Source organism: Strongylocentrotus purpuratus, unplaced genomic scaffold (genome assembly GCF_000002235.5).
Source record: "Strongylocentrotus purpuratus isolate Spur 01 unplaced genomic scaffold, Spur_5.0 spur5_scaffold_12, whole genome shotgun sequence".
NCBI classification, from domain to species: Eukaryota; Metazoa; Echinodermata; class Echinoidea; order Camarodonta; family Strongylocentrotidae; genus Strongylocentrotus; species Strongylocentrotus purpuratus.
The window spans coordinates 18,503,878-18,517,172 of NW_022145597.1; the positions used below are offsets into that span (position 1 = coordinate 18,503,878).

General features: G+C 38.5%; 1 protein-coding gene across 1 annotated transcript; it reads right to left on the reverse strand.

Moving 5' to 3' along the window:
- Positions 1-6,528: 6,528 nt before the first annotated feature.
- Positions 6,529-8,884, reverse strand: LOC105444494 (insulin-like growth factor-binding protein complex acid labile subunit). Its single transcript, XM_030981992.1, has one exon. It carries the CDS (start codon positions 8,827-8,829, stop codon positions 6,817-6,819), a length of 2,013 nt encoding a protein of 670 aa, XP_030837852.1. The 5' UTR covers positions 8,830-8,884; the 3' UTR covers positions 6,529-6,816.
- Between the last annotated feature and the right edge of the window lie 4,411 nt (positions 8,885-13,295).

A 13,295-nucleotide genomic window follows, 5' to 3' on the forward strand; every position in this document is an offset into this window, starting at 1 on the left:
AATCAGTTTAAAATAGGCAAATGGACTTTTATTAGAATGTATGAAAGCATGGCTATTGAGAAATATCAAAATGCTTTTTTTCATGCGTATCTTCCATTTTTCCCCTTTCCAAGGAACCCATTTTAGCATCTAGATCACGACAAAAGTCATAAAATTAATCGATAATTACGATATTAACAGATGAAAGTTCTTTGATATTTACGCCATTCAATTTGTGACCCCAAGCCAATATCACATTCATAAATCGCCATATTTGATCAGAAATTCCTATAACTTTTACAATTATCGGCCTTTTTGATATACCTGAGTGTCGAGACTTTTATCCTTCTTCCGGTACTCTTTCTTCTCTCTAATTGTTGTATGGACTTTCATCTTTGTATTTCCTTTGCAAATAGCTTTTTCAAAATTCAGAATACTCTTATGGGTATGCATTTAAAGCTTGAATACTATAGAAAAAAATATTAAAAACCCACTTCACACTGGGCGACCCTCCTGCGATCCCATTTTCGAGAAGACTAAAAAGCAATTACATTAAAATTATATAAAAAAACTCTTCCGGTCAATATAAAAGACAAGTCGGCTTCAAATCGTAGACGATAGCAATTCTTGCAATGACAGTTTAAATTGTCTCGCTCCAAGGACACATGAACTCCCTTGAAATTTAGATTTCATTAATCATATAGTAATAATAGTAATAAATTTGTATCTATTTATCGCTTAATACGGAATATAGCACCTATATACGCTTAAACAGATATTACAGATAGATGTATTATTAACCCAGTCATCGGATTCATTCACGCACACAGTGTGCACCATTTTCACTCCATGGGGAGTACTCCTGACTATTATGGTCAATTGAGAGCATTATGTCAATATCTATCATAAAAGCTTTCGTCACCCCCAGGTCCCCATTACTCTCCTGGGTATGGAGTGGCAAGTTTAGATTATATATTGTCAAAGGACGTTAGTACTACGTCGGGGATCGAACCCGTGTCCCTCGTATTTCCAGTACAGTGCTTCGGCTACGACACCTCTACATACTATTCAGATCCTCGATCATTGAGATTGTACATGTTTGAATGTTCATATCTAATGTTATTTCAAATTCTTACAAAATGTGTTCGTTGTAGTCAGATTGTATAGTTGCGGTGGGCTTTCTTTCTCATTTCCTATAAGTCGTTCTTTCTTTGACAAAATGGTTGCCTTTTGTTCACAGGTTGCATTCGAATGCAATTCATGTGCTTTGTCCGGGAGTATATACCACTTAAAACTAACGATTCGTTTCTACTGCTACGTATTTTACGAGTCTATGTATTTTATGATTCTCTTCAAATTCTAACATTTGTAAAGATGTTTAGAGTGTGTGTTTTTAGCGCTCCTAAATAATCGATATTATAAGAATGATGGTAATAACTATCATTTTTGTTTGCATGAATATTTTGATTTATCAGTACAAATCAATATAAACCATTGTTCCATGCTTCACGGGCATTTAGAGCGTAAGTTCATCGCACTCCCTACGAGGACAGGCTCATTAGCTCATGTAATTACGAAACCCTTAATGACGCAGAGGGCGTAATAAGTCTGCAATTATTCCCCTTTCAAAATCTTCATGAATAGCTGCATTCTGACGTGGGCCTACGTTCCTAAATTAAATCAATTATTTGTAACACAATTAACACTTAATCATGAAAATTTGTTTTCAAAATCGTGCCTAATTTAATGAGCTTGAAATTGGATCATGATTATTCATTCCGAAGAATATAGAGCAGCATTCAAAGAAAACAGACAATTTTGGGCCCGGCTTCCGGGCCCACTCAGTGTTATTTAGGGTACGCGTATGCATGTTCCCTCCCTTTAAAAGCACACCCTAAGTCCGGTGTGTAAAGTCAATACGGTCCGATTATTTTGTGTATTACGCGTCGGACTTTGTTGCATGAAAAGTTCCCGGAGTGGGGGGGGGGGGGCGGATTTTAGGGCCTGAGGCTATTACACTGCAGCTTTGCTGCGATCTACCTGCGATGAAGGCGATGGCGATACGATGGTAGTACGACGCTGCCTCTTTCTCGCCCCACTTCCAGGCCGATGAGATGCACTGCTTCAGTCTGCGAGCAATCATATTCTAGTGAGATCAGGGTAAACGGTGCATTTTACTATGTTACTCAAAACAACATGCGACAGATAAATTGACTATTGTAAATTGTTTTAATTCTAACCATCAAAAACTCATTTAAACAAATCGTATTTAAAGGAATACATACACATACATATAGTGTTATGATTAGTAGTTTGTCTTCTCAAAATTGAATTCAATTCATTGCCAAGCGAATGCTCTTTGCTATGAGCTAGTCTTACGTCAACTGATAATGTAATTTTTTTTGGATAAAATAATAATGTACATTTCGTATATTAGTATCTTCCTGCTGTAATGCCATTTGCACACGAGGTGTCATTAAAATTCCGTTGTTCCCTGCGCCACTCGAGCATGACTGTGAAGGCAATCAGCGCATGCGCAAAATTATTTGACGCAATGTTTTTCATTTTTCCTCTTACGCTGTTTTCTATTTCATGTCGCCTTCACATGGTGCGTCAAAGACCGCACCAACCGCTGACGCAGTCTAACGTCAATTAAATAAGTCCCCGTGTACAGCATGCAGGCACGACGAACAGGTTGACACTGCTACCATCATCTATATTACGGAATCACATGGATACAGGTATGGGCCCGGATTCACAAAGGAGGTTTGTCAACAAATCTAGGTTTATGTGCGTCATATGACGCGTTTCGATGCGTTTCAGACCAAAGTTCAGACAAACCTTGGTCATACGACGCGTATGAATTCGGGCCATTGTGTTTGAAGTGCATTCATTTGCGTCGGACGTTTATCTTATTCTTTTCAATGATATTCATTCACAAAGTGTTTTTCTCCTTGCATAATCATATGCATTGTTAATATGATATATATAACATAATTATGTAGTATGTACACGTGTGTATAATATTGTAAAAGAAATAAGAGAATGTGTTATTTCCTAACGATTATTATAATGATTACGTATGAATCTAGATGTATATACAATGTAGGTAAGAAACCATCACTTGAATAACATTACAGTGACAATAATGTATTACTTAACCATACGAAAGTGAAAAATGACTATACCATGTACAAGATGTATATAAATGTGAAAAAATACAAATGAGGGAATAATGGTGCAAAGCTGTATCAGAGTTCCCCATTGATAACGTACATTGTGAAATTTTGGAAAATGGTTGGAAAAAAAATGTCCCCTCCCAGAAACGAACCCAGGGCCCTGGTTTGGTACGCCAATGGCATAATAACAATATCAACTTATAATGCGCACATATCCATTCTAAAAGACTCCTCAACTTGGGCGCTCTGTGCAATATCAAAATAATAATACAATATTAAAACTACGACATAATTATACAATATTAAAACTACGACATAATTATACAATATTAAAACTACGACATAATTATACAATATTAAAACTACGACATAATTATACAATATTAAAACTACGACATAACTATTTAATATTAAAACTACGACATAAACAAATGGTGCTGAAGTTTCTTCTTGAATATTTCATTTGATGATGATTGTCTTATTTGTAATTGTAAAGTATTCCATAATTTGGGTGCAATGTTAGCAAAAGCCCTGTCCCCCCCCCCCCCCCCCCCCCCATTTGTTTATTGGTTTAGGGTGAACATAACTGGAGCTGTGAACCTGAGTAAATTCCGTTGTGGGGTTTACGGTTTCGAAATCTGATACAATTAAGTAATGGGGTGAAGAATAAAGAAGTGTTTTGTAAGTAATGAGTAACAGCCTATACACGATTCTTTTGGGGACTGATAACCAATGAAGAGATTTAAATATATCTGAAATACTGTCTGATCTACTACGGAAAGTGACGAGCCGAGCTGCCATGTTCTGAACTCGTTGCAGACGGGCTATTTGATTTTGAGGAAGGCCAATATACAACGAATTACACAATTCCAAACGACATGTAATAAAAGAATGAACAATCTGCTCAGTGGCTTTCTGATTCAGATATTTTCTGATACTCCAAGTATTGTCAATATGGAATGATGCGGAACTAACATTTGAAATCTGAATCTTCATGGTCATTCATGCAGCGTCAAACAAAACTCAAAGATTATGACATAACCACTAGGCCACGAATATGGGCTAGAAGTTTTGACAAGACCAGATTTAATTTATTGACCGATAATTTGACAAATCTTTGGTAATTCTTTGTTGGAGGGGGGGGCGTGAGTTTTTTGAACAATTTTGAACTAGTCGCGACCCTCAGCTGAATACTAGCCTTGCGCCTTGATAATACATACACAAGTCTTTTTTTTATGTTTGGGGGGGGGGGATAATGTTTGAACTACTCACGGGTTGGACAGCCCTTGTCAACTAATTGCTGATTTCCGCTCTAACAACACAGAAGACGAAAAACCTTATGTATGGCTGATCGTCAACGAAATAGAGTTTGTTTTTGTTGCGAAAAACGAATTGATTTAATAAATTTATGGAAATTCAAGCATTACTTTAAACAAACAGAACTTTGTTGTTCCGGGCTCATTTTTCCTGATTGAGGTGTCATATGAAAGGGCAGAAAACGAACTTTCTGGAAATGTGATTTTCTCTTTGAAATTCAGATACGGCTCGCCAAATGACTTTTTGGTACCCTTTCTTCAAATTGTTTTTAATGACTCATGCGTGAAATATGCATCATGTGGATCAGTGTCTTGCAAAAAGACGCTTCGTTACATCCTCGTGTCTGGTTACAGGCGCGGATCCAGGGGGGGGCCGAGCGGGCCTTGGCCCCCCCCCCGCAAAAAAAAAAAAAAAAAAAAAAAGAGAGAAGAAGGAAAAGAAGGGAAAAAGGAGAAAAAGGGAAAGAAAGAAGAGGAAGAAGAAAAGTAAAGGGGGAAGAAGGAGATCGGGGGGGGGCCGAAAGGGCCTTGCCTCCCAGGCTGTTAACCCCCCCCCCCCCCCAATCAAAAAAAAAATAAGAGAGAAGGAAGGAAAGGGAAAGAAAAAAAAAAGGAAAAGAGGAGATACTGGCGTACTAATAGAGGGGGGGGGCTTGGGGGAAATCAAATTCAAACGTGGTTTATTTCTGATTCCACAACGGTGTATTACAAATAATGCTGAAATGACATAATTTCCGAAATTTTTCCTCACTTTTTAGTAAATTATACGTTTGTATGTGTTTGTTGGAAAATAGAAAAATTCCTAAATTTACAACCAGGCAAAAAACATGATTCTTGAGATTCCTACATGTCAGGGCCCGAGGAACGGCGGGGATCGAGAGCCTCGAGGCATCAAAATATGCTCATCTGACCGTGATTAAATGCCTGAAACCCCTAAGCTTCCGGGGCTTTGCCCCCTGGATTCCATCTAGGGCCCTACGGCGGGCCCTTATATGATCATCTGACGGTAATTTAATGCCTAAGACCCCTGATTTTTTGGGGCTCCGCCCCCTGGACCCAACGCCAAATAGTGACTTGCCAGTGTCATAAAATAATAAGGTATACACAAAAATATGCTCATCTGACCTTAATTAAACGCCTAAAACCCCTGAGCTTCCGGGGCCGGCTCCGCCGCCTCGACCCCAACTCTTTGAAATTCAGACAAGGATTAAGAGTATAGAGAACGGTACAACGCATCGTTTTCTTTTTCTAATAATAAAACGTCAAAGCCTCGCGCAGGAGGGGAGGAGGGGGGGGGGGGGGACTGAATTGAGACAAGGATTCAGAGGCGAGAACGGTAATACGAATCTTTAATTATTTAATGAAACATAAAAGCTTATGCGCTTCGCGCGAGATGGAGGGAATGGACTGAATTGAGACAAGGATTCAGAGGCGAGAACGGTAATACGAATCTTTAATTATTTAATGAAACATAAAAGCTTATGCGCTTCGCGCGAGATGGAGGGGGAACTAAATTCCGATGAGGATTATTTTCGAGAACGGTACAATGAATCGTCTTCTTCTCTAATGATTAAATGAAGATTAAAAGCTTCCGCGCTTCGCACGGGAGGGATGGGAAAAACTAAATTCAGACGAGAATTATTTTCGAGAACGGTACAACGAATCGTCTTCTTTCTTTAATAGTTTAATAAAACGTCAAAGCTTCCGCGCTTCGCGCAGGAGGGGGAGGGGGGCTGAATTTAGACAAGGATTAAAAGTCGAGAACTGTACAACGAATCGTCCTCTTTCTCTAATAATTTAATAAATCGTAAAATTTTCCGCGCTTCGCGCGGGAGGAGAAAAACTAAATTCAGACGAGAATTATTTTCGAGAACGGTACAACGAATCGTCTTCTTTCTCTAATAATATAATGAAACGTCAAAGCCTGGGAGGGGGAAATTCGCCCCCCCCCCGCATTACGTCACTGTTGGTCACCATAACGTACGAATATTTGGCTCGCATAATTTCAAATTTGGGCCCCCCCCCCTAAGAAATCCTGGATCCGCGCCTGTCTGGTTATACATATAAGTTCATTTTGATCAATACAAAACATGGGATTTGTAAGCGTTGCAAAGCGAACATTAATAAGTGAATTCGAATTTCTTTGAATTTGTTATTCACCTTTACAAAGTAAAACTTTCAGCAAATCGTCCGTGGATGTGTTCGACCATGATCACAGGTCTTTCCTAAATTAAAAGAGTTCAGGAATTCAGATGTCTAACTCCTACCTTAACAGCCGCTTTAGATAATCTTTGCACTATACATAAACATCTAGATTCCAATATGTCTACAGACTACAACTCTCACGCGAATACATGTACTGCCATTAGCAATGCAATTAAGATTAAAATAGAGGGCGCTTTAAAGATATGACAAGAGCACGTAGATAGACCAAGATGGCAAGGCGGATACCAGTCCATTGTTTCATCTGAATCTCCGTTGGTAAAATCAACGATAGGCTGAACGGTCAAGTCTTCACCACCTTGACCATCACCGTTGTCATTATCCTCATCACCATCATCATCGTCGTGTTCGTAGGGAGGTCCCATCTCATCCCGATCGCCTGCACGTCCAAGGTCCACACCTGAGCTTTCCTCAAAGAAGAAGGTGAAAAACTCAACAACGTCCTCAGTTACCAACACATCAGTGACTTCGGTCATGAGTTCATATACCGTCTCAGTCACGAAATCGTCAACCGTTTCAGTCACGAAATCGTAAACCGTTTCAGTCACGAGATCGTAAACTGTTTCTGTCTCGAGATCGTCAACCGCGTCGGTTTGATTTCCATTGACGCAACCAAGATCAGACATTTGGAGGGAATTGATCGCCCTGGATGATAGCTCTGGAGGCGAAACGCAGTGTATTGGATCGCTGACGTCGTCGTATTTCATCAAGACCCATTTCAGAGACTCAAGACGACAATCACAGTGCCATGGATTATCGGACAGGTCTATTCGTTGAATGGCGTTTAGGTAAGACCTTCCGATATCGAAATGAGAAAGTTCATTCCCCTGTAAGCCAATGAAAATGACAAATACAAATGGTTGGAACGAGCCTGGTGCCACTAAGTTGATGCGGTTATTGTCGAGATGAATATTGAGGAGCTTGATGGCATTTACGAAATCTCCCTCATTGATTGTTGCGATACGGTTGTAGGAAAGACGTAGGTTCTCCAGATATGGATGGCGGGTGAAAAGTTCAGTTGGGATGTTCGTGAAGAGACAATAAGTGGCGCTGATGGATTGAAGTCGTGGAGCTGATATGTTGGGCATTGCAATGATTTGCTGATGGTCCAGATTCACTTGGTGCGCATATTGAAAGTCAAGCGACGCTGTAATGAGCGCTGACGTGTTCATGATGTGTACGTAACCAAGGTTGGGTAATTCAACGGCGTCAAAAAGGTTTTCGGGAAAATTTTGAAGAGGAAGGTTTGCCATTCGAAGAAATTGCAAAGATGTTAGACCACTGAATGCTTCTGCATCGATCGACTCCAGGGGATTGCCATCCAAATCAAGGCTGCTTAGAGATGAGCACGCTGAAAAGGAAGTACCAGATATGTGCCTTATTTGGTTTTTGCTCAAGGAGAGCCAATATAAGCTCGTTGCAAAGGCAAAGGTAAGCTGGGATATAAAACTTATTTCGTTCTCTGCAAGTGATAGATAACGTACGTTTTCTGAAATGCCTGTGATTGGAAACTCCCGGATTCGATTTGAATCAGCCTTAACCCATAACGATTGTGATTGTGCATACATCAAGAAGTCTAGAGACTCCACCATGTTGTGGGAAATATCTAAATTGAACTGGCGTTCACTCTGAACGAATGCGAAATTATCAATAACGGAAATAGCATTGTGAGAGACAATGAGTTGGGTAACGAGCGGGATAGGCAATGCAGCTGGGAGAGATGTGATTTCATTGTCAGCCAAATTCAGCAGCTGCAGACTTGGAAGACCGTAGAAAAAGCCCACGTTAAATTCGCTGATCTTATTGTGCTCCAAAATTAACTGTTGCAAAGATGCCATAGGGCCAAATGGAGAGATTGACGTCAAATTGCAGTCGACCATTTCAAGTTTCGTTAATGAAGACAGTTGCTCAAACGGATTATCTTCAAAGTAGGTGATGAAGTTTTCGCTGAGAATGAGACTTACGAGAAATTCGATGTTTGGAAAAACCGGAATGGTATTCAATCTGTTACCAGTCAGAATCAATTGTTCAAGGTTTGGCAGATTGACAAAGTATTCAAATGACAAGATTTCTATTCGATTATAAGACAGATCGAGAGTTTCCAACGATGGCAAATTTGGGAATGTGGGCATGGAAGAGAGTCGGTTGTGAGATAATTCTATGTCATTTAAGTTGGGTAGACCGACTAAACCGTTCTCGCCAATGTTATGAATGGAGTTTTGTTTCAGTTTTAAGAGAGTCAATTCCGGCAGATCATGAAATGATGACAAAGTTCGAAGGTCATTGTAGCTTGCAAATACATATTTAAGGTTGGGAATATCAATCAGCTCAAGGACTTGAATGGAGCAGTTGGCCATATAAATGGATCGTAGAGAAGCTGCTCCTGCTATTGTAACTTTCTGGAGATTTTGATTACCTGACATATTGATGATTATTAGAGATGTCAGGTTCAGAAACATACCATTGAATTCTGTTAAATCGTTATAATTCAAAATTAAGGATTGATGGATGTGGACAGGTAAGGAAAACGAAGAGAGTCTGTTGGATCTTAGATCGAGCACGTCAAGTTCAGGTAGATTCTGAAATGAGTCACTTGGAATATGGGAAATGGCATTCCCTGAAAGAATTAGATGTCGTAATTTGGGGATGTTCCTGAAAGGAGACACGTCTGTGATTTGGTTTCCAGAAAGATCTAATAGCTCAATGCTGTTGAAGGAGTCAAAGGCTGCTTCCTCAATGGTAGTGATATGGTTCTCATCCAAGCTGAGATGATATAAACCTGTCATATTACCCATGTGGGTCACAATACGAAATGCACATCTATAACACTTGAAGGTTAGAACTTCATGAAGGCGCGCAAAGGCATCAATTCCGATACGCCATATAGGATTATTGGACAAAGTAAAATGTTGTCCTCTAAGGCGAGCATTGGTGATATCTTGAAGGTTTCCATCCGTAAGAGTCAGCATCTGGAGGTTGGTGAAAGACTCGAAAACCGATGGAGGGACGGAGGAAATGGGATTGCTGCTAAGGGAAAGTATTTCTAACGCCGGCAATTGGTGTCCTGACAGAAAGCTGATGTCAGTGAGCTTGTTCGTCGAAAGAGTTAGCTTCCTCAAGTTTGTAAGTCCAGACAGACCATCATGATCAATGCGCTCGATTAAGTTACTCGACAGGGAGAGGCTTTGAACATCGTTATACCCGGTAAAGCTGCCCGATGGTATTTCCTTGATGAAATTATCCGTCAAAATGACTTCGCTGATACTGGGGTCCAACGAGGAGGGGATGTCTCGGAGTCCGCCCTGTGTACAATCCATGCTATAGGTCCAGGTAAACCGATCCCTGTAGCACTGGCAGTTGTCCGGACAAGCGACAACACCGCTCGCGAAGATAAGGAACACCACTGTAAGTGGAGTAAGAGGGGAAATGGTAACCATGACGTCGTTGCAGATCACTTCGACTTCCCTGGATAGAGTTTGTCAGCTTATCATGTGATAAACTTCACGAGGTATATATCACGTGGTGCCGTCACGTCTGCAAACGAAATAAAAACAAAATGTTTGTAAAAAATTATTTTAAAAAATAAATTAAAAGAATAAATGAATAAATATAATAAAATAAAAGTTTTCACATTATTCTAAAACTACCTGCTAGTCTAAAAGATACTTGGTTTTCTAATGCGTCACTCGAATTCTTTAGTGGGATGGAATATATGAACGGGGAAACTTCCCAACTGTTGAAAAGTGCAGATGACACCCTTTATAGGGATTTAGACACATTGTTAAGATGAGAGAAAATAGTGCTAAAGTAGTGATTTAAATGCTAGATGTAAAATCAAAGATAATCTGAAAGTTTGAGTGAAAACAGACCATTATTAATGATAAAATTGGATTCCAGACATTCAAGTGTTGACAGATTTTTAAAAGCCTGCTTTACATGTACGTCTGATTTTCATGGAAAAACGGTTGGGAAAATTCAAAAATGGATGGGAGAATTAACTGTTAGAGGGTGTCGCACAGTGACCCCTCCAAAGAAGACCATTAATATCTTTGTGGTTTTAGAATGTTTTCAGGATTCTTTGCAAGTTAGAGGGTTTGTACTGGTAGAAGGAATATAATAAGTAACATTTCGTACACAAAATTACGCAGTTTTTTTAATCAACATTCTAACAGAGTCACTTTAAAGGTCCGGTGACATCCGAATATAAGTTAATTCCTGTTGATGTGCAGCGCTGCATACAACTCATATTTTGTTATTCAAACAAATCATCTAAATATATTTTTATAGATTTAAAAAAAAAAATTCTCAGACCTGCTAAGCTCCACCCTAAAAATATGCACCAGGTCTCATTCATCTTGTGACATCATCTGTCAATCATTAGTGAGCTAACAAGAGACAGTGGTATGTAGCTTCACCAGAGTTTACTAGGCTGTTTACTAATGAGTGCCCGCTATCATCTCGAATAGGACCCTTTTTAGGTATAAGAAGTGCCCCTTTTCATCTTTTTCATCGATTTAGTAAATCGAAAGCAATTCGCTGAAAATGACATTTTTTCATTTGTACTTTGTCTGGCAAGAATTTTCGACGATTTTTCATGTTTAATTAACTTTATGAAGTTTCGTTATTTTCATGTTAAGGATAACATGTGTTTCTTTAAGGACACCTTAGAATATCCGGGACCGGTACGTGGCAAAAGCAGGTCACGGCAAAGTGCAGAGCCACATCATCAAGTCAGAGAACGGACATGTTTGTCCACTATTTTTGATGTAACAGTAAGCTTTGAGAAGTTTGATTCTGGTTTTTGTTGTAAGAAATACTTAGAGGTCTAAATTTAGAAAGTTGGTAAATGAAACAGATGTTGGTTTGTATCAATTTTACATTGATAGATGGTACAGTGTGTGAATAACAGGACTGGAGAGATCATGAGTGTATTCCTTGATTGTAGTCGAAATATATAAGGACAGGTTTTATAACAAGTTTTTACTCAGAACAAATTATTAAACAGGCATTACCCAAGATGAGATTAGAATGGATATTCAATCTTTATTGCAAATATTCATTTGACATTTAAAGTGAAGTGATATTTACATGAGGGCTAGGTATGTTTACAATTGGTAAATACAAAAAGAGGATTTTTATGCAAAGTTGCAAACTATATATACCTGTTTAACAAAGTCAATATTTAATGGTTTGATAGACCGATGTAATTGGTTTAAGAAATGATTAGTAATCGCAAGACGACGATTCTAAGAATTTCTTCATCTTTTATTTTTTCATACAGATTGAATAAACACTTGATTTATCGAGGACTATCCGATTCAACAGGACAAACTCGACTGAACATTCCTTCTTCCCCACCCCTTTTTTTTGTCCCGAAAATTTGAAAATTGACCGATCGATTTTTCGTTCCCCTGGGGGGGGGGGGGCGGGGGGGGGGGGGGGTGAGGTCACCTTTTTTTGGTCACCCATTAGCACAATTTTTTTATTTTGTTAAAATAAATTTTAAAAAAATGAGGGGGGGGGTCCTCCAAAACACAAACCTTAAATAAATTTGAGAGGGGTTCGACCCCCCCCCCCTGCGTACACACTTGAGATGATGTTATGGAACGCACAACTCGAAATAGTAACAAGAATCTGTTGAAACCTTTTAAGTGCAATACTGAATTTTGTTCTAACACTTTCGTGAACTATGGCGTTAAAGTGTGGAACAAACTTACAGTGGAAGCCCGACTTTGTTTAACTCTCAATGTATTTAAACGAATGATATCAGAAAAGTAACATGTTTATACATTTTCTCAAACTCATCTTAAATTTGTATCTACTTAATTGGATCTGGGAAATTTATCTTGCAGAACATTGTAAAATTTGACCTTTCTTGCCCTTTTACAATATTATATAAGCGGTGTCTCACTTTCTGTTTTTAATACAAGGTCATTGTAACTTCTTATATTGTATCATTATTTACCTTTAATATGATCTTACCTTTACTATATTTGTTGTTGTATTTGATGTTTTACTCTAATTTTTCTCTTACTTTATTATATATGGAAACATTTTGCATATCTATTTGAATTTTACAAAGCAGGGCAACATGAAAGATCAATTTTTTGTTTTTTATCGTAATTTATTTCCTATTGTCAGTTTTACTTGTTTTATCATTGTGCTTTGATGTTAATATGCTTTATTTATTGAATTTGTTGTCTTTTTTTCCTACTGTTATTTTTATGATATTGTTTTGAGAAATGTTGTATATATGTGTATTTTCATTGAGACAGGGCCTTATGGAAGATCATTTTCTTAATCTGAATGAGATACCCTGTATAAATATGTGAAACAAATAAATAAAAAATAAAATCTCTAATTACAGCTCCTATTACTTTGACACGTGCCCATTTCCTTTCTAATAAGTGCTCCTCTCAAATATGAAAAGATCCCTTGTTACATTAAGTCTCCCTTGTCCTTTTTCATATAACTGCCCTCTGATAACCTTTCATCTATATTTCCTATTGTCGCTTACACCAACTACAAATTTCTTTTGCGGTCTTATGAAAGAGGCATATCTAGTTTCAGAGAGTTGGAGCAGCGTTGTGTAATAACA

Bases quoted from the DNA above. Each gene is read 5' to 3' on its own strand.
- LOC105444494 (XM_030981992.1), bottom strand. From the start codon at position 8,829: ATGCCCACATTCCCAAATTTGCCATCGTTGGAAACTCTCGATCTGTCT.